Source organism: Grus americana, chromosome 9, assembly GCF_028858705.1.
Source record: "Grus americana isolate bGruAme1 chromosome 9, bGruAme1.mat, whole genome shotgun sequence".
Lineage (NCBI taxonomy): Eukaryota > Metazoa > Chordata > Aves > Gruiformes > Gruidae > Grus > Grus americana.
This window is the reverse complement of record NC_072860.1, coordinates 22,930,964-22,954,623: the sequence shown is the minus strand read 5'-3', so window position 1 is coordinate 22,954,623 and position 23,660 is coordinate 22,930,964. Positions and strand designations below refer to the sequence as shown.

The 23,660-nt window shown below is 40.4% G+C and overlaps 1 protein-coding gene across 4 annotated transcripts in view; it reads left to right on the top strand.

The window, feature by feature from the left end:
• The window catches only part of FNDC3B (fibronectin type III domain containing 3B), a 206,249-nt gene that overhangs the window by 161,953 nt on the left and 20,636 nt on the right, over window positions 1-23,660 (top strand). For all 4 annotated transcript variants that reach the window (XM_054834918.1, XM_054834919.1, XM_054834916.1 and 1 more), the window contains 8 exons: window positions 541-612; window positions 1,130-1,248; window positions 2,081-2,186; window positions 3,490-3,662; window positions 5,827-5,940; window positions 8,074-8,223; window positions 12,056-12,336; window positions 19,028-19,240. In XM_054834918.1, coding sequence (XP_054690893.1) covers window positions 541-612; window positions 1,130-1,248; window positions 2,081-2,186; window positions 3,490-3,662; window positions 5,827-5,940; window positions 8,074-8,223; window positions 12,056-12,336; window positions 19,028-19,240 — 1,228 coding nt within the window. The remainder of the gene's footprint in view (window positions 1-540; window positions 613-1,129; window positions 1,249-2,080; window positions 2,187-3,489; window positions 3,663-5,826; window positions 5,941-8,073; window positions 8,224-12,055; window positions 12,337-19,027; window positions 19,241-23,660) is intronic.

The following is a 23,660-nucleotide window of genomic DNA, read 5'->3' as shown; positions in this document are numbered from 1 at the left end:
TCATAATAAATTCAAATAAAATTATGTAAATGTGTATTAGAACTTAGATTTTTTTCATACTGCTTCTCATACTGCTTCACTTCAAAGTTGAGTGTGTTTGGAGAGCTTGAGAACTTAAATTTTTTAATACTTTAAAAGATGTGTAGAAGCTCTTATGTTTTCACAGTCAAAAATGTTGTTTGTTTTTATTGACTAGTTTGCGCTCAAGTGCATCTTCAGGCTTTTCACCATTTCATGTCCCATTGCAGCATCATTCCAGCTGCTTCCTTTATCGAAGGGGCAAGCCTCCTTACTGCATCTCTTTCAATGCTTTTTCCATACATTTTGTTTGTAGCATCATTATCTGGCCGCTTTATTCTGACTCACACTGAAAACTAATGTCCTGCTACCCGCTTCTGCTATAAATTCCTCGGTGTAGTTAGCGTGGGGGAGTTTGTGGAGGAGAAGGAGCAGAATCAGAAACAAGTTCTGTAATCTTTTTGTTACATTTCGCTCCTAATCTTGATTTACTAACACCTTGCCTTTTTTTTTTTTCCCCAGATCCTCCACAGGATAATGGTGGTTCGGAGATCCTCAAGTATCTGTTGGAGATTTCTCAAGGAAGTCCGGAAGGTAAACTTGAAACAAGTTTTCTCCATTTCAGTCCATTTTTGCTACTGTAAAGACGTATTGGCCCTTTGGACTGTTATTGTTATTATCATTAATGCGCTAATGCTGCAGATATGATTGAAATCGAGTTACATACTCACAACTGTAAAACTTTCAGGGTTCCTGGGATAGTTTGGGTTGGGTTTTGGGGAGGTTTTTTTATGTTTTTTTCTAATGTGTGCTCTTTTTCTCTAGGACTGGTGGAATTTTAGGTTATAGGGCTGAACCTTCTGGTTGATTTGATATTTTTAATATGTTTTAGAAATATTTCTATTTGTAAGTATGTATGTATTTGTATATGTGTCTATGTGTATGTATGTCTTTAAGCGGGAATAATATTCATAGTAATATTAACACTAATGACTTTCCCAAAATATATATATAATTTGAGAAGACCACATTAAGGATTTTCTTTCCTCCTAGACACTAGTAAAATTATTGCGTTATACTTCTCTAAACTTGGATATATCTCATTTTTTAGCAAATCAATGGGAAGTGGCATATAGTGGATCGGCTACAGAATATACCTGTACTCACTTGAAACCAGGCACTTTGTATAAACTCCGGGCATGCTGTATCAGCACTGGCGGACACAGCCAGGTGAGTATTATTTAACAATAAGGACTACTGGATTTATATTTTTTCAGAGATTTAGCTGCTATTTTTGGTAAAAGATTTCTGTTTGAAAAAGAAAGTGGATTATTTTTCCTGTAGCACAGTAAAACTACACCGATTGCAATTAATCTTATGTTGCAAGTTGCTGAATTTTAGAAGACTTCTATGTGTACCTGATGGATTTCTTTCACGCAAATTGCACTTTAGTGAGATTGTCTCCTCAAAACCAATCTGTAGGCATTTATACTTATGCTAGCAAAGACCACCGTGTTTATCTGATCTGGATACTTGCTCGAGAAGGGCCACAGACTCTTATGTGCACGAGCCTGTACTGACCAAAGCTGGTGCATGAAGATGCAGTTTGTTGTAACAATTAATTAACTTTTACGTGGCTGAATTCTTCTGTTAATTATTGGGTTCCATTTTCCAGCCACTGACTCCTGTCATTCCCTTCTTTGATTTAAAATCATTTCAGTACCTACACATTTATTCCTCCTGCTTTGAGGTTTTCGGGGGTTTTTTAATGATTGAGTACTTTAGGCCTTGATATTATTTTAAAAACAAGGAAAATTAGAGCCCCACAACTTTAGCCATCAAGTTTCCTGTGCTACAGTTTCGACTGTGCTAATGAAAGAACTCTATTAATTGCATTTGTAAGTAACGTGCTTAATAGCATCTCTTATCCTTTATCATTTAAACACATTTCTCTTAAGTGGTTGTTGTAGAAAACAATTTCTCGTGCCACTTTCTAATCGTGCCTCACTTTGTAGGCAGTGATGGTACCAGAGAGCTAACTTCAGCTCCTGTTCTCTTCCAGTGTTCTGAAAGTTTACCTGTCCGTACGCTAAGTGTTGCACCGGGTCACTGCCGGCCACCAAGAGTTTTGGGGAAGCCGAAGCACAAAGAAGTACAGCTGCAATGGGGTAAGCCGTTGGAGCCTGTCGCTGTTGAGTAGCTTTCATCTCGATGGTTAGTTGCTAAACTTGCCTTAGCTTTTATTTCTGCTGGAGTTGGTGAAAAGTTGCAGTGTATTCTGTTCACTAGGACGCACAAAGCAAAGTCCAGTAAAGTTTGTACAAGTTGGAGGTGCGGCTTCTCATCAGCTGCTGTGGCTCTGCATTGGGTTTCTGAGCTCAGCTGTCCTCCAGCTGTCCTTTGGGCCTGATGCTCTGCTCCTGCTCTTGTTTTAGTTAGGACCTGTCTCTGTGTCAGGACTACAGAGTATCGGCTCTCTTAGAATACTGATCCTTTTATTGAAAAAATACCATGCGATTCAAGATCTTTTTTATTCCTTTGCAATACTGACTTAGCAGAAGAGTTTTGCTACTTCTAATATTGGGCTCCTCTCAGAAATTCGAGTTAGAACATATTGAGGATTTTGGGGGGGAAAAGGTGCCTACAACAAAACAGATACAGGCACAGAAAACAAATTCAGCTGTTATTCCAAGTGAAGTGCAGGGTTTAGATCATTGTGCAGAGATTTAGAATCTCACAAATGTTAGCAGTGTGACTAATGAAGTTCGAGGATGGCATTTGTTTGTATTTTTATTGGGTGTTAATGAGGCTTTGCCAGAAATCCCATGTATAAGTAGTAGTTTTGGAGTGTTCCTGACCCACCTCAGCCTGTGTCCAACCGTAGCCAGCAGCCAAGACTGGGTCAGACAGCCACCACGTGTCCCCTAATTTCTCTCTGTCCCAGAAAGGGTGTATTCAGCACTAGTCCCGTTCTTTCTGCAGCTTTCTATACCTTTTCTCCAGCCTCACCAACCAATTTTTTTGCACATAGTACCAACTTTGCTTAAAAATTAGCTGGGCACCTCCTGGCATCAAACACAGCTTCCCAGGGTGACAGATCATTGCCTTGGGGAAGCTGCTGCCCTTGCAGGTCACCATCTGATCTGGTGAATGTTTAGGGCTAAGAGTAATTTTACTCATTTGCTTTAAAAATGTCACTCATGTACATGGATGAGATATTACGGGTAAGGCATCTATAGAAGAGGAAAATCTTTGTTGGTTGTGTGTGTGTATAGATATATGTGTATATATATTTTAGAGGGGTTGGAACTAGATGATCTTTAAGGTCCCTCCCAACCCAAACCATTCTATGATTCTGTATCTATACACACACACACACATATGTATTTTTCTGTAGTATGTGAAGTAAAAAAATTAATCTTCCTGGCATACGTCCTTACGTTATTAATGACTGATATGCTTTCTTTCTAGATGTCCCTCCGTCGGAAAGCGGCTGTCCCGTCTCAGAGTACAGCGTGGAAATGACAGAACCCGAAGAAGTTGTTTCTGAAGTGTATCATGGGCCTGATCTGGAGTGCACCGTCAGCAACCTTCTTCCTGGAGCAACGTATCGGTTCAGAGTGAGAGCTTTGAACGATGGCGGGGTACGTGCAGCATGCCGGAGCGTGCTTTGGCTTTTTCTCGCTGGAGGCGGTGCTGTGCTTGCGATGGGCGATTCTGCAGAGTGGTTGTGTTAGTGCTGGTGATCAGAGAGGTGAAAGGAGATGGGCAAGAGAAAATAAAGTGAGAAGTGCTTAAAGGAACTTCTGAGGAAGAGCTGCAGTTTTGAATCTGGTACCCTTTTAAAAGGAGATTTCAGGTACTAATATGATTTGACTGGCCAAAATCAAAATCAGCAGCACCAAAATGTGCAAAATCCCTGCTAAAAGTCATATCTGCTTACAAGGCAGAGCCTCTTTATTCCCCTTCCACTGCATTCCTTCTTTTTGTTTTGAATCTTCATTGTGTAAAAACGATTACTGAAATTTCAGTCAGGTATTGATATATTTTGAGGAAAGCTTGCATTCTTAATGGGGGTTTTTTGGTTTAATTTGAAAAAAAAAAAAAACCCATGCTTTATAGATTTGATGGTTGATTTGGTTGGGGTTTTTTTGTTATATGATGATTTCCTTGGAAGATATACCTTCCCAAAGACATCAGAAATTCTATCTGATGTCCACAGAGATCTGTTGAAAGATCTTGTTGATTCAATGAGGTTTGGGTTGGTTCTGCTTGCCTTTGCGAGAGCATCTTTCAAAGGGTCTTTTATAAAGGCAGTCCCAGCACCAGTACACGCATATTGATGTATTTGTTCCCAGGAAGTCTTGATGACAAACATAACACAAAGGTTTAAAGTTACTCATTTGCAGGGAAATATTTCTGTTAAAACTTAACTTAGGTATTAGAAAAATATGCAAGACTTCAACTGTTTTGTCTTTATAATATCCGCTATTTTATTTTTGTGAAAAATGAATTAAATACACATGAAGAGATTGGATTTGCTTGCTGGAATGAAAGCCATTACCTACCTGGTAGCTTTGGATATATGATGCCTTTTTTCTTCCTTTTTTTTTTTGGCAAAACAGTGTTTAAAGTTGCAAAGCATTTCTAGTCCCACCCTTTGTTAAATGAGGGGACTGGTTTTTGAGTTGGGTTTTTTTTTTTACCAGATGCAAAATGGGGCAACAGTGTTCTTTAACAGATGCAAACACCTTTCTTCCTCCTGTTAGGCAAAGAAAACAGCGGAAGTCAATAAATGAGATTTTTCTGAAGTGCGCATTCTTTGTAATTCCAACAGAGCGATCGCTGTTAGCCTCTCTCGATAGCACAGATACTGACCCATGTCTATTGAAAGATTTTCTGGGGTTCATAACTTCAGTGTTGTTCAGCCTTTGTAGTGGCTCATTTTTTTAATACTTGCTAGTATTGCATTCCAAAACAAGTAAATATCAGTGTTTTTCCTCTAATTGCTTCCAGCGAAGTTCCTTTGTTCTGCAGAACGATTTCTAATTAGCTTGGGGATGTACTGAACAAACTTCATTATCCCACTCAAGTGGCCTCAGAAAGGCTGTTTCCATCATTCTCCCTCTCCGGTCCTTGCACTGCTGGCTGAAGCCAGTTTTCCAGACTCTTGAAATTTGTCTTTTCTTTTGCTAATACGCATTTAAATTATTCCCCTACCAAGGGCTGAGAAGTTGTCTGAGCAGTCGGTTTAGCTGCCTGCGGAGCTAAACCATGACGGCGTGCGTGCAGCATGCCCCTGCACGTTGAACCCAGGCTGGGGCTCCATCACATGCTATCCTTTTATAATTAACATGTGGCAGGCATTTTATATAAAAGAAGCTGGATTTGGACTCCAATATGTGCTTTACTGTTGCTGTGCTCCTCCTTATATCCCCAAGAGGAAGCCAGTTATGCTGGGCTATGGCACAGACGTTTGAACACCTTTAAGGTAAGGTAGAGGGACACAAAACGTTCTCACTCTTGGGTAAATTGGAGGTGGCTTACGCTTTCTCGGGCACTCACAGCAGCACAGGAGGGTGTATGTGCTGTCTGCTTGTACCTGAGCTTATCTCATGTTTTAACTTTGCAGTATTTTACGCGGTCTCATACTGAGCTCTGGTGTTTGGTGCCGAGTGTTGAAAGCCCAGTCTATCTTTGAGAAAGTTAATTGCATTGAAAAAGTTTCTGTGTGCTGAAAAGCCTTTGAGGAATGCGAGATGGGTGTACGCTTACATATTAAAGTACAGACACCTTGTTCCCCTGTAGTATGGGCCGTATTCGGAAGCTACAGAAGTCACGACGGCAGCAGGACCGCCCGGGCAGTGCAGAGCACCTTCCCTCTCCTTTCTGTCTGACACACGTGTCCTTGTAAGTTGGGAGGTAAGTCAGGTGCCCTGGTTGTTTAATTTCCATCTTGCTTATCCAAACTAACATGGTCAGCACCAAAGCTGAAAGCTAGCTTGAGAGCTATTCACTGGTTTGGAGCTTTTTTTGTGTGCAAGAAAACCGTATGCAGAAACTCTTCTATTGTAGAAAATCATCTTCTCTACTTTTTTCTTTAAAGAATTGCTTAAAGTTGATCATGAGTCATCCAGACCAGGATTCAGACACAAGACCTCCTACGCTGGCGTCGGATGATAGAGCGCTGGCCGGTTAAAAGTGCTCTCTGCAAGCTTTTAGCATCTCAGAGTGTCCTGGGGTGGAATTGTGAAGGCAAATATTTGATGTTGGCTGAAGCTGGAGTCTCTGATAGGAAATTAACTCTGCAGAAATGCTTACGGTGTAGTTTTTTTTCCCTCAAAAATTGTTTGTCTCTTCCCCAAATATTTACTTTTATTTTGGTTGTGTGCATTCCTTCTCCATTCTCCAGGATCTTAGACATTGGACTCTTAAAAATAAGTCTTAGCTGAAATGCTGAGGGGTTGATTGATGTCATTAAAAAAAAAAAAAGTTATGTAATTGAGGCAGAAAGGATGGATGTTATCATAAAAAAAGTTGTGATATGGAGCAATAAGGCTGTAGTTCTGCTACAGACTTTCACTGAAACCCTAGCAGTCGTTCCAGCCCTGCATCAGTCGGGTCCGTCCACAAAAGGATGCCCCTGTTGAGGAAGCAGTTATTAATGTTCACGAAATGCTAAACTAAATTGATTGTGCTAACATCTCTAGATAACAAACATCATCTGAATTTACTTTTATAATGAAACGGGTGTGTTTGGTGCAGTTTGGGGGTATTTGTTAATATTTCTTGCAACACTTTGTGATGCCGAGTTAGAAGTTGCGCTTGAGCTTTTAAATGCTGCTTTTAACGGAGTGTATCGACAGGCATTTGCTCTCCCCAACTATGAGCCAATACAGCAGCGTTTCTGGTAGACTCTATATTTATATGCAGGATATATTTGTTTATTCTAACTAAAAAAATGAAGCTGGGGAAGGAATAATGTGGTTTGCAGTGGTTATGTTTTCTTAGAGTCTATCATTTTTTGGCTGATAAGAATATGAAGGATGAACAGCAAAGGACTGGAGGTTTTTGACTGTAGAGCACGGTGGTGCCTACCATGCCTTTTTTACACGTTGTTGTAAAACGCTGGCTTAGCAGTTCGGAGTGCTCCTACTGAAACAGCTGGAAGCTCAGAGGCAGAGGTAGAGAAGCCCGTGTGCGGGGCGGTCATTGTGGTGAGCAGTGATGCTCTGGGTCCTTTCACTGGAAATTAGACCTTGCACGCCATAATCACAAAGTTGTTGCCATATCCTAGACCGTGCTTCTGTGTGTAGAGCAGTGATTCCCTGAGCCGCTTCAGTCCGCACGAACAGCTCTAGGTAATTCTGGTAAAAACACAAAGATACTTCCTTTTGGGAACTGTGCCGTTACGCCTGCACTAGCTCATCTCCAGCAAATTTCAGGCATTTATTCCATGTTCCCCTAGACTTCAGGATGATAAAGCATTGCTGAGGACATACGGATCCCGTAGGAGTCTTTCTGTGGAGGTTAATATACCCAGGTCCACGCTCCCGTGTCCTACACTGGCACCATTAGCTTGATGGGTGACTTTCACTGAAAACCTCAGATGAGCTCCTTGCTCGTTGAGGTTGTTCTTTTCTCAGTAACATGAGTAACTACTTCAGACTTGAAGGCCAGCTCTCTTCCAGAGCTGTGTTTTGATCATGCAGCTAGACTAGATTGATGCTTTTTTTGTGATCTCCACGGTTGTGCTTCTGCCAAGCTGGTGGAGAGACAATTTATTTCTGAGTGTCCTGATGAAAAGCAAAGTAACTGTGTACACTTTCTCATTTCTCTGAATTTCTATCAGGTAATTTTTGTGCAGAATTGGCCTATTTCAGTAACCTGTTAGGGAACACTAATTCAGCGCATTTCCATTTGCAGCCGTGATGGTGTATTAATTTGAAAATAAGGGGTGGTTATTTTTCCATGTACTTTATTCCTTACCCGGTGAAACATGGAGACCTGAAGTGCTCATTTCTGAATTGAACCACATAAATATTTGTCTTGCAGAGTCCCGAATGTTCTGGTGCTGACATCTCTGAATACAGATTAGAGTGGGGAGAAGACGAGGAGTCTCTACAACTTGCATATCATGGCACAGATACCTGTTTTGAAATAAGTGAGCTGTCCGCAGCAGCGCATTACTGCTGCAGGCTACAGGTATGGACGTTACGAGTTTTTGTATGCGCTGCAATCTAAGGTGTAAACAGAGTTCCCTTCTACTGTGTTTTTATGTTTATCCTTAGCCACTGTGAAGTTATGTGCTCTGTAAGTCAGAAGGAATGTACGTTTATTTTAGATAATGCAGACTGTTGCTATGTAACTGAATGGTTTAGGTTCTGCACAATCCAAAGTGGTGAATGAGGGAGTTGGTATAACTTTTAGCTCTCAAAAATTGCTCTTGTGTATCATGTGGTTTATTTTCAGTGAATAATGCTTTTAACCGCTACCTTGCCTTCCGATATTAAAACAAAATGATGATGTTTTAGACAATTTAAAAAAAAAAAAATTCTTAGTAATGAGATGTAAATAACATCTACCAACTGGATGTTGAAGATTCCCATAGCTTAAATAATAAACTCCAACATCTGTTTCATTTATCAAATAAAGCAAACCAGCTGACTAGGTTCCTATGTACATAGGAGGTGGTAGCTGTCAGAAAGCGATCCTCATTTTTGTCATTTTGTCTCTTAGATTTGTACGATTTTATCTCATATATCGTCTCTATATGATTTTTTCTTTGATCTCTTTCTCTCCTATTATTTTCAGTTAAAAGCAACAGTTAAAATATATTTCTTATATATATATATGAAAATAAAAGTACAGCACTTTTTCTCCTTTATTTCCACTGAAAAATAAATGGAAAGTAAGTGGGAGCAAAGTAAAAATATTTTTGCCCAAGATACTCTTCCACAAGATTTATTTGTACGTGAAGGCAGAATACCACCAGTAAATCCAACCAAAAGTTCACGTACCCACCCAGCTGGCAACGTGTGGACCACCCAGGGTTGTTTCTTTGATCAAGGACAACATGCCTCTGTCGAGTGTTTCCTTCTTGCATATTTTTTTTTTAAACAGGACATTGAAAACTTTTTAATTTTTTTTTTTTTTTTTATGAAGCAGCTTTCGAGCAGCTGGCCAGCAGCCAGGGATTTAAGGCCCCACACCTCTAAGTACACTCAACTGTATTTTCTGACTCGGTCACAGCTGGCTGGCTATGTTACGCTGGCACTGCTGGGGAAGGCGAATTGAAAGAATTGAGCGTGTGTGAGTGCCTTGGAAGCGTGAGCCAGAAAGTGCCTCTTGTTTGCGCAGGAGGGAGAGCGGTCAGCGTCCGCTGGGCAGGGAGGAGACCGTGGGACCACTTCTGCGGGTAGCTCTGGGAGATTTTAATGTTAAAAATGGAAACAGCCAGCTGTATAGCGTCTTTGATTTCGAGCGGGTGTTCATTTTAAATTACCTGCCACAAAAATGTTGCACAAATCTACCCAGTTTTTAAGGCAGCCAATATAATTTAATCCATAGGCAGAAGTTAAGTGAAATGCGCAACAGCGCTAAGACGTGTTATTGAAGTCCATCCGTGACCCATGCATTAATTTCTAGAGAGCTTCATCCTCCAGATCTGATCTGTGTATTATATGGAAAAGAATTTGTTATAAGATACACTGGAACATTTAAATAATTAAAAAAACCCTACTCAACCAAAGTATGTATAGCAGACAAACAAGGGAAGTTCAATCGTTTCAGAAATTTTAGTCTTTTTTTAAATAAAAAGGAGAAGAATAGTAGTTGTTTTTCCTTATCTGTTAGCAGCTTTAACAGAAAAATCTTTCTTTTACTTTTTTAAAAATAAAGATTCCCTAAATCATATTTATTCTGCCTTCTAATAAACACACAGTATTGCTATCTCAATCTACAGTAACTCAATAAAAAGAGAGAATTGAGGAATCAGGCATATATAACTGCAGGGCAGACAATTTGTCTGTAATGTTGCTCAACTTTTTTCCTGTAATGAATATTTCTAAAAACAATTGTGGCTTCTGCAAAGGGAAATATTGTGTCATTTGAAAGGGGGGGGGAGTATCTAGGAAGCAAGGAAGAATGAAATTCCCATCAGTTATGATGATGAGATTGTCCAATAAAGCAGTTAAAAGCACCACTAAAACTAAATTGCTCGGAGCAAGATACGGATTGCCAGAGACTGGTTTAGAGGCAAGACAAATAATACCATTGGCAGACCACAAAACAAGGCTCACTTGTACCAGCTCTAGGAGCGCTTCACTAAATAGAAGATGTCCCTGGAGCAGGATTTGTTCTGAAGGGCTTTTTAAAGGCTGACAAATCTAACTTTATTATCTCTTTCTTCAATTGAACAAAATACCTCCTGGAAAAACAGAACACGGCTTTGTGTTTGTATTATGCATAGCAGAAATAAGTTATTCGCTACAGTTAAGCATGGATAAGAAGTCAAACAATTGTTTGACGTGTCCTTTCCTTGCCATCATAGTCCTGCTGGCAACATTGTAAACCCGGGGTTTCTAATTAATTGTAATCTGGTGGGATGCTCTGGGTTCACTTTTCCAAGTGCAAGGGAAATGTGGATGGTGGACGATGCTGGGCAATGTCAAAAGCTGCTTCCGAAGGGCTGGACCTTCTGGACCTCCTGTAGCATAGCCTGTACCATAACATGCTATCCTGAGCTCTCCACGTACCTTGTGGGCTAGCAGCGTGCTGGGCTGTAGCGGGAGGAACCAGCCAGCAGATCGGGGGAAGGTGGTATTGCCCATTACATATCATTCACGGGAACCTGGAATACTCTGTCCAGTTTTGCTCCAGGCAGAGGTTGAAATAGAGTCGTTCAGATGAGATATAAAGAAAAAAGTTATCACTGTGCAGGCGATAAAGGATTGTAACAGCGGTCCAGAGGGGCTGTGCAATCTCCATCCTTGGAATTTTTCAAGACCCAACTGGACAAAAGCCTGAGCAACCTGGTCTGTAGTCAGCTTTGAGCCTGCTTGAGTAGCAGGTTGGACTAGACGTGTCCCAAGGTCCCTTCCAGCCTTCTTGGTTCTGTGTTTCTGTGCTTATAATAACCTTGAGGAGATAATGTTAGTAATTTCCTAGGCCATCCCAGTGAAATACATGCAGCATTTGCCACTGGCTGAGCATCAACTGATGACAAACCAGGTCTGTACAGTTGTGCAAAGTTGAGCTCGCAAAGACAACGGCCTCTGTAATTAATGAGCAGAGGTGGGCCAGATTTTGAAACTTGGTTTCCACTGGGATCCCGCATCTGTGAGTCGAGATGAGAAGCTTGATAATTGGTTGCTCTCCTCTCTTGTGGAAAATACTGAGCTGTGTGCTTTGGTGGTGGTTTGCTAGTCATCGGTGACTTCTGGGGAAATCTGAGTCATAGACATAACACCCTGCTGTGTTCCTATATTCTTATATCAGAAACTTTTTAGCATGAAAGTAGCTAGCCATTCTCGGAGTTAGGAACCAGCGTAGCTCTCGGCAAGCCGAACGCCCCTTACGTCTGGGGGTACCCTGCTTGCATAAAGCATCTGATGTTGTCCTCTGCAGCATACTGCGGATTTTACACAGGACGGCTCAGCAATTTTGGGTAGCCAATTTGCTGAACACAATGTGATGTTCACTTGTCACTGACAGCATGACTGTGACATTTTTCCTTACTAAACAAAGTTTGCTGCTGCTAAAAAGGTTACTGTTAAGTTTGATTAAATAGCTATTAGGAAAAAGAGAAATATTCTCCAATTTATCTGAGAGAGACTCCTGAGTAGCAAAAGAAGATATTAATTGCTCTAGTGTCGGTAGAGGGTATGAATCATGCTTTAGAGAGTAAGCCAATGGTGCATATTCTCTGAAGAATCCATGCAACTGCTCCAGGCTGCACAGTTCATTATTATGAACTCAATAGACATGTGAAAGAGTCCATTTATCCTGTAAAAATACTTTTTTTTCCCCCACACAGGCTATTAACCAGGCAGGAGCTGGACCCTACAGTGACCTGGTAACCTGCAGAATCCCCGCATCTGTGCCTGACGCAGTCTCTACCCTCTCCGTGCTGGAGGATGAGCACGTGGATGCCTATCAGCTCTCACCCTCGGTGTGCCTTGTACTCAACTGGGAAGAACCATGCAATAACGGAGCCGAGATTACGTCGTACAACATAGACCTGGGCGACATCAGCATTCCAGTGGGAAATGTTACAAGTTACGTTATCGATGATTTGCTTCCAGAAACCTCATACCGGTGAGTACAATTGGTTTTCATATGGTACAGAGCACATATCACGCAGCTTAGTTTTACAAAAGAAATGTTCAGGGCATGTAGAGTGAGTAAAAAAATTAAACCGAACAAAACCAACAACGAACCTAGGGAGCATAGAAATCTGCAGTAATTCCTTTGTGGAATGAATTGCGGTATTGCTTTCTCCCTGCTTTTTTCTTCTTTATCCTCTCTTTGCGTTATCTCTGACCTCTTCTTCTATTTAAGTTGCTCTGCTAAGGTCAGGTTACGCTGGTAGGTAAATAAATTTTAAAAAATGGGAAATAACTAAAATTACAACGTGACATTTCGTGGGTTTTTCGGATGGTTAGCTGTACTATTCCAAGGGTTTATATTATTAACTGTATTGATCCCTGTGAGGGGATAGCAGTTTGCACACAGTGAACTTTTATTTGTATATCTACAGCTATTTTTGTTTCTAGTATGTAGAGATTAATTAAAAGATAATCTGAATTTAAAAATAATTTCTTTATATTGCTTCAGAGTTGAAATTTCTGAGTGACATTGCCAAAATTTTATTATTATTTTAATGTTCAGGGTTATATGTTTTTTCCCTAATTGCTAATTAAAAAAAAAAAAGGTTCCATGCAGGCAATGAACAGCAATACAGCAGATGATGTGACAAAAGAAATTCTATTTTAAGTACTGTTCTAATAAAAACTGAAATCTGATTGCACAGTTGTAAAATTAGACATGGCACAGACCTTCTGTACTATTTTTCTTTTTTTCTTTGTATTCAAGGTCACAACAGGTCTTATAGAGTTTAAATGAAAAGTTCATTTCTCAAATTTTATCTTGTACCCAAAAAAAGAGAACTTTTGTAGCAAGTATACAAATATGTATACCAAAAGTTCTTTAAAGGGAGGAACATTGCTTGCAGTGCTTCCTGATCTTTGCCTAGAATATCTAGGGTTTTAAACCATGTAATAAAAAATAAAGATGTAGATTTAATAAAAAAAAAATATATCCCTCTGGCAATCTGAAAAAAAAAAAAAAGGTGAAATAGGAATTAAGTGATTCAGAACCCCTCCATTCCAGATCGCTCATATAAATCCAGGAAATATGACTACCTTATTGCCATCTCCAGTTCTTCGGTGGCTTGTAATGCTGTGATCCTTTGTGGCAAAAGCAGTAACAAAATACAGGCTTTTTCTCGTCTTCTGTTTAAGATCCGACTTTTGTGGTCAATTTAAGCTAGCTTTGCTGTCAAAGGAACCCTCTTCTTCCTTCCTTGTGTTGTCCCTCTTTTGTGCCAGCAAAGTGCTGTCGCACCATTCCAGATTGGGGAAAACTGGTCTCGTTGACAACTAACCATATTGTTTACGTTGTAAATGGGTAGAGAGAAAGCAAAAAGAGTAAAAGGGTAGAGAGAAAGCTAGTTTAAAGTATTTGTGAAAATACTGTCCATGAGTAAAGATGCACAAGGGTTTGAGCCAATTCAGGGTGCTGTTGTCATGCTTCTGATGTCCCTCCATCTCCACCTTCTCCCATGTTTCTCACTCTGCCTTGTGTCAGCACTGATGCTTATGTGATCTTACTCTAAGCCAGACCAGGGAACCTAACTCGTTCAAGACTAATCAAAAACCTAATAAAACTAATAAGAAGTTGAAAGTTTGTCTATTGACTGGGTACCCAGCTGTGGAACTGCATCTTCTTGAGCAGTCTTGTACTCCCTGGTTTCTCCTCAGATGTTCAATCAAGAGTCAAAACAGCTAAAGTAAAATGAGAGCTTTGAGCAACATGGTCAAGACAGCCAGAATGGACCGTCAAAATTCTTCACTGAAGTCTTCCTTCTTCAGTCTTTTTAGCTGGTTCTTGGTTGCCTACAGCTTCCTTTAGGGAAATGTCCTTGTCTTCAAAGCTTGGAAATGGAGATATGGAATGAAAGGATGGGCAGGACATTACTCTTCTTTATAATCATGCTGCAGTCTTGTCCATGAAGCTCTTACTCCTGCTGCCATGAAGAGTGTTGTGAGATCGTAGTGGATTATTTTTTTTCATTCTTATTTCATTATTTTATAAAAACCACCATATTAAATCACATATTTTTAGTCAGGGAGCCTGCTTGTCTCTGATCCAAATGAAGAGGCTAAAGCACAAGAATTCACTGCAACTGTTCTAAATATTGTTGTAAGACGAAGTTTCTACAAAAAAAAAAGTATTGTAAAGAGCACAAACCAGTGGACGACTAATCAGACATAGTAATAAAGCGAGAGAAAGAAACCCCCAAATCTTGCATCTCATGGCTGTCAGGGAAGACAAGTGACTGCAGTTGAGTTGCAAAAGCACCTCGTCTATAGTTTGAGGTATTTTTCTGCTAATAAAAATAGACATGTCAAAGTGGTTTTGCTATCGATCCTTAACTCTTTCATTGATATTTCTTCTTCAAGCCTATCTTGACACTTGTCTTTCATCAGGGAGTGTTTGTGCCTTGATAAATGTATCCGCAAGAAACACGTTTATCAGGCTGTATGCTAAGAGGTGGTGGGGTTTTGCCTTCCCTGTTTTAATCAGAAAAGTGTTTCAGAACATCACTGATCTCATTCTCCAAATTTGTTCACCATTGTTTTTTCTTTTCGTGTCAACTTTGTTTAACTCAACTAGCTCTTCTGTCTCTCGAAGTGTTTATTCCATGCTGCATTTAAAAGCAGTGAATGTGTTTTCTTCCAGGCCGTGTTTTCCCTAGACTAAACAAGCCAGACACTACTGGGTTTGAGACTCTGAACTCTCTTGCCAAAGTTTCAGCAGAATTTGCAGTAAATCAGCAAAGGGCTTATAAGTTTTAGTTGCATTGGAATTTCGCTGTGAATGTTTTGGTTTGTGAGAACCTGAAATTGAAAGCAAATCTTGGTTATTATGAATCCACCAAGTCCAAGATGGGAAAGGAACGTTGTTTTGCATAGCAGTGGGATTCTAACAGCGTGCCTACGTGTGTCCACCCCATTGGATGTGTTAGCTTGGGTCTGGCATTGCTCTGCTGCTTCCAGCTTGTGCGTGGGAACGGCCATACACGTATACTCAAGCATACACCGAGCAAGCTCTGGGCTCTACGCGGAGGTGGGCTCAAAGCGGACAAATTTGATGTTTTCTGTGTCTCAGTAGCAAATCCAGCCAGCATGCCACAGGAAGGATTTGCATCCCAAAATACATTCAAGACAGGAGGACCTGCCGTGCAGCTCATGGCCAGCGTAGGGCTGATTTCAAGAGGACTTCTCCAACGTCAGGTGCAGAGCAGCAACACCAGCAGTGTTGCAAAAAGCAGATGCCTCGCAAAGGCACTATGTAAACATCGACATCGCTGCCGGTGAGCAGCTGCAGAAACATGTCTGAGAGTTCTGCAGTCTTTCCGTTTTATTGACATAGCCATGAAGCTCTGGAAGCTCCGATTATAGGGTAATAATACTTGGACTGGTTTTCTGTGAACTGATGTAACTAGAAGCGAGTTAATAAATATTCCACAATAAATAAGTATTCAACAGTAATAGAAATACCAATTTTCTGTTACGTTCTGTTCCCAAGCTTTGCTCAATGCTTTCTATAGTTAGTCGTGCTGTGCTGTTGAGATGCAAAACTGCAAAACGACTTCCGATGTTTAAGAATGCTTATTTTCTTCTGAAGTTACATAGTTTACAGAAATACGTAGCAGCCTTATTAAATTTTAATAGCAACACTTCATTTTAATTTGATTTAGGAATAAGAATTCTAGACACTTGAAATTTCTAAACTGTATCGAGGAAAAGATCTTCCAAGATCAAGAGAGAAGAGTGCACGTGGATGCTCAAGTTAGCAATGCTTAAAATGGGTTATAAAACAAAATCTATGCTTCAGAGTGTAAAACTAAGTCTTGTTCCAGCCCCAGGAGAGTGCAGTCTGAGAGGGGATCTGTGGGGCTGTGATTACTACCCATTCCTACGATCAGACCGGTGCTGGTGGCAGAGCAAGCTGCTTCTCCTCCCTTTTTGAAGTCCATGGCATTTTAACTCCCACAGGTTTCCACAGGCGCGTGTCTTGCAACTGGTGGCATTCCACTTACGGGAACTAGCGAATCAAACTCTTCTCATGGCAGAATGTCTAAGACGAATTCAAAAGTGATTTTTCAGTTTGTTGGAATACTATACAAAGGATTTTGTGACCGATCTGAAAATAACATCCTGTTTAGTGTGTTTATTTTCCTGGGTCAAGAATCTTTTAAGATAGAATGGTCTGTTAAAGATCTTTTAATGGTTTCTAAATTTTGCCTAGTCTGATTTATTTTTTTTCTAAATGTTTAAAAGATGCAGTGGGAAAATGTGAGAATGAATACAAATATTATTGGTCCATGGTTTCCAGAATTAGGTACTATCCCTAAATATAGTCTAAACATTTTAAAAAAAACTTACTTTCAAATTGTGATTGTCAGATTTTAAAACCCTGTTTCCAAAAGGGCGTTTGGGGTATTTGAACTTAGAAACCATTAGTGAAAAAGTCGAAAGGAATTCAGGAAGTGGTTTTATTGCAAGTATTTCTACATGTCTATACACTACTTTTACACAAAAATAAAGAATTGATTTTCCCCAGTATCAGTTCTGTAAGCGGTAATTGGTTTCCACTTAATTGTGGAAGGTCTCTCCGCCGCTGTGGCTGTGCCACCCAGCTGGAGGAGCTCAGAGTGCCGTGGGCTGGGACAGGGATGCGAGAACGCACCTGAGCTGGAGCAAAGATGCTGCGGTACAAGGTGTCCTCCCGCCGCCATGTGCTCTCCCTCCTCTTCCTCCTTTCTCCCCTTTCTTTTTCCCTTCTTCCTTCTCGCCTTCCCTCCGGACATTTCCCAAGCGTAATGTCCATTGAGGAGACACTGCTGTGGTTCGGAGGGAGGCGAGAGCTGGGTCTGGGTTACGCTGCCTTGTGCACGTAGAACCAAACCTAGTTGTTTGTGCGTGGCTGACAAAGCTCAGGACCGGGGAGTGATAGTGGGAATTCACAAAGAGTTTTGTGGTGGTGTAATCAGCAGAAAAAGAGTAGCCACATCCAGCCATGTTAGAGTCAAATAGATCAGTTCTTGCTTTCCCAATATCATCGTTCATCTGGAAAGATGCCTGCCTCTATTTTAAGGCTGAAGAGTTTCCATCAGTCTTACTGTGCTCCCGGGTCAGAGGTGGGGGGGTGGGGTGCGTATCTGTGTGTCGGAAGGTGGGAGCAAGAACACCGTGCAGCAGATGAAAGCCACAGCAGATGGGAGAAGAGGAAGAGACGTTTTTACCTCGTGTGAACACAGTGCATTCTTACAGTGGGCAATTACTTTAGCTGCCTAATCAGTAGATAAGGCTCTATCATTTTACAATATGTTTATTTGTCATTTAACCCTTTTTGTTCTTGAAATTGCAGAAAATATTGTGTGGTTGTTTTTCTTTTAATGGGGAATATTGTTCTCTGGAGGGTTTTTTCCGTATCCCTTTGACTCTACCTAATCTTTTTCTAATGGTAGAGCTGAAAACTTGCTGTTCAAAGTAATTTTTCATACGTTGTTTGTATGAACTTACATCACTTTGTGTAGTTCAATCAAAATAAGTAGCTATGGCAGCCGAAGACAGTTTCCTTTATCTTCTGCTTTCTCTGAGGCAGGCGGTCGTAGGCGTACACCGGGTTCTACTCTTCTCCCTTCTCCCCCTACCACCTTCCCCAGGGACTTGTGGCTTCTTGGGCCCTGATAGTTTTGGGAAGCAGCAACACTTCTTGTAGAGCGTCTCTCCCTGTGAGAAGATAGTAGGCTGCTGTGCACAGGATTTCCAAAGTAAATGCCATCTGTCCAGCTATCTAAGCTAGGCTGAACTATCTAAAAAACCTAATTAGTTTGCCCATCCTGTTTTCTCTTATTTTCACTTTGATTTGACAAACTTCTGAAACCTTTCAGGCTGGTCTGTACCAATGTTTCTATTTATGCAGTCCTCCGTGCTCTTTCGAAATGCGTATTTCACATGTTTGTTAGGATGTTGCTGTTGATGTTAGCATAGTAAAAGGCTACTATCTTTGCTCATTCCTGTAAGCAGATTCTCCCTGTGCAAATTATGAAATTAAGGTGCAGACAGATAAGAGAAAGTGACAAAGCAGAAGCCAGGAGTCGTTATCCTAGGAAAGAAATAGGATTTAGAAGACTGGCTCAGTCTTAAGAATATTTCCGAACTAAAGCTTCTGTGACTAGATAGGAACGTGGAGATGGGTTTCATGGCAGTGACACCAATGCTTCCACTTAATGATTTCATCTAAATTAGTCCATGACCTTTGTTAGACAACCACAACATGCTTCTGTATTTTATTTATTCATAGTTACACACTTCATGTTTTCCAGGTTGCTCTTGTATCTGTGCTGCTGTCCCTCGTTCGTGCAGTTAGAGGCACTGTCGTCAGGTTCTGAGAGCGCGTACCCAAATCTTCCCCCCTCTGCCTTATTGCATTTCTTGATATCTTCACCGCAGCTCTTGAGATATGAACAGGATGATAGTACTCGTTACGTTTACAGAGCCGTTCACTTTGCCAAAGCACAGCACTGGGAGCGGGCACTATGTTAGTGATGGAGCAGTCAAGTCCCAAAGACTGTTTTGTTTCTTGAGACATTTTTATACCAAGAACCTCGTGAAAGCACTTTATTTAACACTTACTTTTTTGTCATTCATTTTAGGATCAGGATCCAGGCTGTCAATGAAATTGGAGCTGGACCATTTAGCCACTTTATTAAAGCAAAAACCAGACCGTTACCACCCTTACCTCCTCGGTTAGAGTGCGCCGCAGCAGGTCCTCAGAGCCTGAAGCTGAAATGGGGAGACAGCAGTTCCAAACTTCACACTACCGATGACATGGTCTATATCTTGCAGATAGAAGACAGAAATAAAAGGTAAGAGAGATGAATCTTTTCCTTGTATTAATGAAAATGAATTCTGGTTCATCATAATGCAATTGTGGATCACGGTAAGAAAAATGTTGTTTTCATGATTACTTCGTGCCTACAAGTGCATACAAAATATTGTTTTAATAGGGATTCTGTGCGTGTAGTCTAACTGAGCAAATTACGTAACAAAGCTTTTGAAATTATTATAGAACAACGAAAATCAGTGCTGCACTGTTGAAATTTTAGCAAAATCCCAGCCCCTCTGCCAATAAAAGTTAATACCAAGTTTCATGACCATAGTGCTTTGCTTTACCCTTCGGAATATACAAAACAAAGATACTGCACCCAATATGTGTGTTAATAAAACAAATGGTTACAAAATCAGAGGTCTAGGAAAGGCAAAACTAAGCAACACAAAGGTGTTTGGGCAACGTGATGGTCGGGATTTTACAGCTGTAATAGTTTGGAGCATTAGAAAATATGAGCTTGGCATCAGCTTGGTAGCTACACAATGATTACAAAATAAGAATGCAGAAGAGCTCATTCACTGTGTTTCACTTCCCTAAAATTTTCTTCAAAGCCGTGAGAGCTTTCGGTGTACGAGAAATACAAAAATGAACATGAAACAGTGCTCAGCAAAAAATATTTTCCTATGCAAACTTTGCATAATAACATTCGATAATGTAGCTCCAAAGTTCTGATGAGATATATATTCAGTAAAAAAAGGGAATGAAAGAAAGACAATGTGTGAGTATTGCCTAACAGTCTGAGCTCTTCAATGAATAAATATCATAGATGGCTCATAATTTACTAAGAAACACTCTCAACTATTTAATTAGGTAAAGTAACTGATGTATCCAGTAGATAATCCTTAGAGACCTTCAGTACAGATCATAATTCGCTGTAAATTAGCCTGATTCCTTTAATTTAAATAGAGCTGTGCTGAGTTTATGCCAGCTGAAGATCTGGCCCAAGAGCTCTAATTGTAAATAATAAAACCACCATGAATAATGCCTAAATACCACCCAGTGTCTCAACTATACTGATGCAGAGAGGGTACGTGCTCCCCTGTATTAATACTGAGAGGTGTCCAATGAATATAAATGCCCATTTGAAAGCCTGACTGATGAAAACAGTTTCTTCAGAGTGCAATGATGCTTGGCAGGAGCCCATCACCTGCAGCAGCATGTGATCGAGTCAGCTCTAAAGAAACATCCAGCAGGTTTCTTTTGTTTGCTTTCATGTAGCACTGCAGGTAGGATGGTGAAGAACTGTAAATTGTTTTAAACCTGTTTTTATGTTGGAGGAAGTAGTAAGTTTCCTTGTAAGAATAAAATACGTTATGTTACCTGGCAGCAGAGAAGGAAAGATTTTTCCCCTTTGCTTTTGCACAAGGCTTTAGCATCATCCTTTGCTTTTGCACAAATGTTTCCCACTGCAAATGGTCTTTTAAGAGCTGTTAATTAGGAGGACTATTACTCTGCTAGGTCGTCTTAGCTTTAAATTTGGCTTCGAGTCCACGCGAGCTCCCAAAGATGCAGAGAGACTACTCATCTACATTCCACTGTCTCCTCCTGCTTGAACGGAGTCCTTGCATGGAATGGCTTCCTTTGCTGGTTGGTTTGTAGCATTTAGTTCAGACAACACCTGAGATGAGCCGGAGCCCTGCGGCTGATGAAGTGCCTACCGGCGTGGGCACAGCGGAGCAGGAGAATGGGTGCACTGTTGTCTGTGCCAGGCGCTGTGCCTGAGAACAGTTGGAGCTGGCAGGTCTTGGCGATAAGATCTATTTATTTGTTCCCTATCTGACAGTCCTTTTTTGCTTCCCATTGTGTGCATCGATCACAGTGAGAGATGTTCCTGAAAGGATACAGCGGCAAAGTTCTGTACGTTCAGGAGAGCTATCATTCCTAATGAACAGAGAATGACAGCCCGCACGCGAATTGGTAGAAACGGCAGTTAGTTACAGAGGTAGGAGTCCTCTCTTAGATCATTCCCATAAAATAAACCCCATCGTGACTGAGGCATTGCTCACTCCTGTGTTGGAATATGGTTCTTTGAGTGTTGCTGGCCTCTTTAATTGCGCAGGGCTTTAACAGACTCAGGCAGGTAAACTGGGGACATCTAATGGGATAATTAAATAGAATAGAATATTTCAGTTGGAAGGGACCTACAGTGATCATGTAGTCCAACTGCCTGACCAATTCAGGGCTGACCAAAAGCTGAAGCGTGTTACTAAGGGCGTTGTCCAAATGCTTCTTAAACATTGTCAGGCTTGGGGCATCGACCACCTCTCTAGGAAGCCGGTCTCTGGTGAAAAAATGACACTGAATAAATTATCTAGGAGGATGTTTTGGAGTATTTTATGGTTTGAAAGGGTTGTAGGGAGGTTGCGTGATGTCCCCTCTGTTGAGAGAAGAGATAGCACCTGACTCGGGGGAAGAGGTAATGATGTAAACATGGGTAACTCAAAATTTACCTCTGTCATTTCCTTAGTCTTTCAGAAGATATTGTTACTGTATTCCCTGAGACATCTGAAATTGCTTTTAACAGCTTTATATTGAAATCCCTCAACTCAATATTACAATTTTCCCTTCTTGGGTGAATCTGAGCATGCAGTTTGCTTACTGATGAGGGTCAAAATAGGGGTTAGCTTTAGATGCCAGTGAACCATTTTCACAAACAGAAATATAAAGATGAGCAAATTCTTTTAAAAAAAGAAAATTGTCAGTAAGTCAAATTCTGACCCTGTTAACTTTAATGGCCTTTTCCTAAAGATTCAGCTCCAGTTCTGTGCAGTGATAGCCAGTGCTCTCGAACGTGTCCTGGTCATTAAGAACTGTTTTTAACTTTTCCATGCTGTAATGAGGTGTAACAGGCCAGTTGTTGGAGACTAAATGTTTCATTGATTGCAAGACCTGTGAAACAAAATACTTGGAAATCTCCTGACACTGATTAACGTAGGGGCTTGAAAAAGTGTGCGCATCAGAAAGGTACCTGCTTTAGCTCTTATTTGCTCTTCAGTGTGTGACATTTAGGAAGATCAAATTAGCATCTCTTGTCCTTTCAATTATGCGTAGCATTAAGTGGAAAGGAAGAAAAATCTGTTTCTAGAAAGCACAGTACATGGGAACGTTAGTTGAGAGTAGTTGACCTTTATGTAAAGAGGACCATAAAATTTCTTTCTTTTTAAATAAACTATCAGTTGTGACTTCATTTCCTAACTCTATTACTATCAAGAAAATCATGTTAATCAAGTTGCACGTTTTCCAGAATACTGTGGATTTTTCCTTTCATAGTGAAACAAATGAACCTAATTGTAATAATGCTTTTGGTTTGGTTTTTTTTTCCTGTGCTGGTGACTAGTCTTCAGTTGTTCCTACTACTAATTATACCTCTTAGTGTCTTAAAATGCTTACAGTATCCAGTCTGAAAGAGGGAATTAGCAAGTACATTATTAGTGAGTCACTTATCATTTGCTTGTGTTTCTTTTACATGAATAAATGTTGCAGTGAAGATGAATTCTGGGATTTTTGTGTGTAAACAGACTCCAAATAAAAATAAATATAATTAAATTTTAAGGGAGAATCGTTGGTAAGGCTAGCTGTGAAGCAGCCTAGATGTGTTTTTTAAAAATATCAATGAAGGATCATTGACAATTCTTAAGTGTGGGTGTTGGTCTCTTCTCCCAAGTAGCTAGCAATAGGATGAGAGGAGGTGGCTTCAGGTTGCATCAGGGGAGGTTTACATTGGATATTAGGAGAAATTTCTTCACCAAAAGAGTGATCAAGCATCGGAACAGGCTGCCCAGAGAGATGGTGGAGTCACCATCCCTGGAGGTGTTCAAAAAACGTGTAGACGTGGCACTTTGGGACATGGTTTAGTAGGCATGGTGGTGTTGGGTTGACAGTTGGACTTCATGATCTTAGAGGTCTTTTCCAACCTTAATGATTCTATGATTCTAATAAGCCTGCTTTTGTAAGTGAATTGCAAGAGATTGTGTTTACTGGCATTCTAAACTCTAATTGTTTTTGTTATGGTTATTTACTGAATAAATGAGTTACGACCCCATATCTCTGGGTAGACAGTAGTAGTATTTCCCTTTCATAGCCTGTGAAAGATTATTTATGTGAGTATTAAACTGTTTTAAAATACTTTGCTAAACTATATCTGCTTTCCATTTAAGGAGCTATTGTTCTTCAATATAAATGAAAAATTGATTGCAAAATAGAACTTGCCTAATGACTGTAAATGTTAATTGGGCGCAGTCATTGTGCACACAGTGTTTTTCTGATTAGGATATGAATGTCCCAAAGGCCGTAGAGATACATCGATGGAAATTTCTAGCGACTCCAAGGAAGGAATCACATTTGTAACCAAATGGCGTAATCCCTTGAATTGATTTCTTCTACTTGGAGAATTTTCC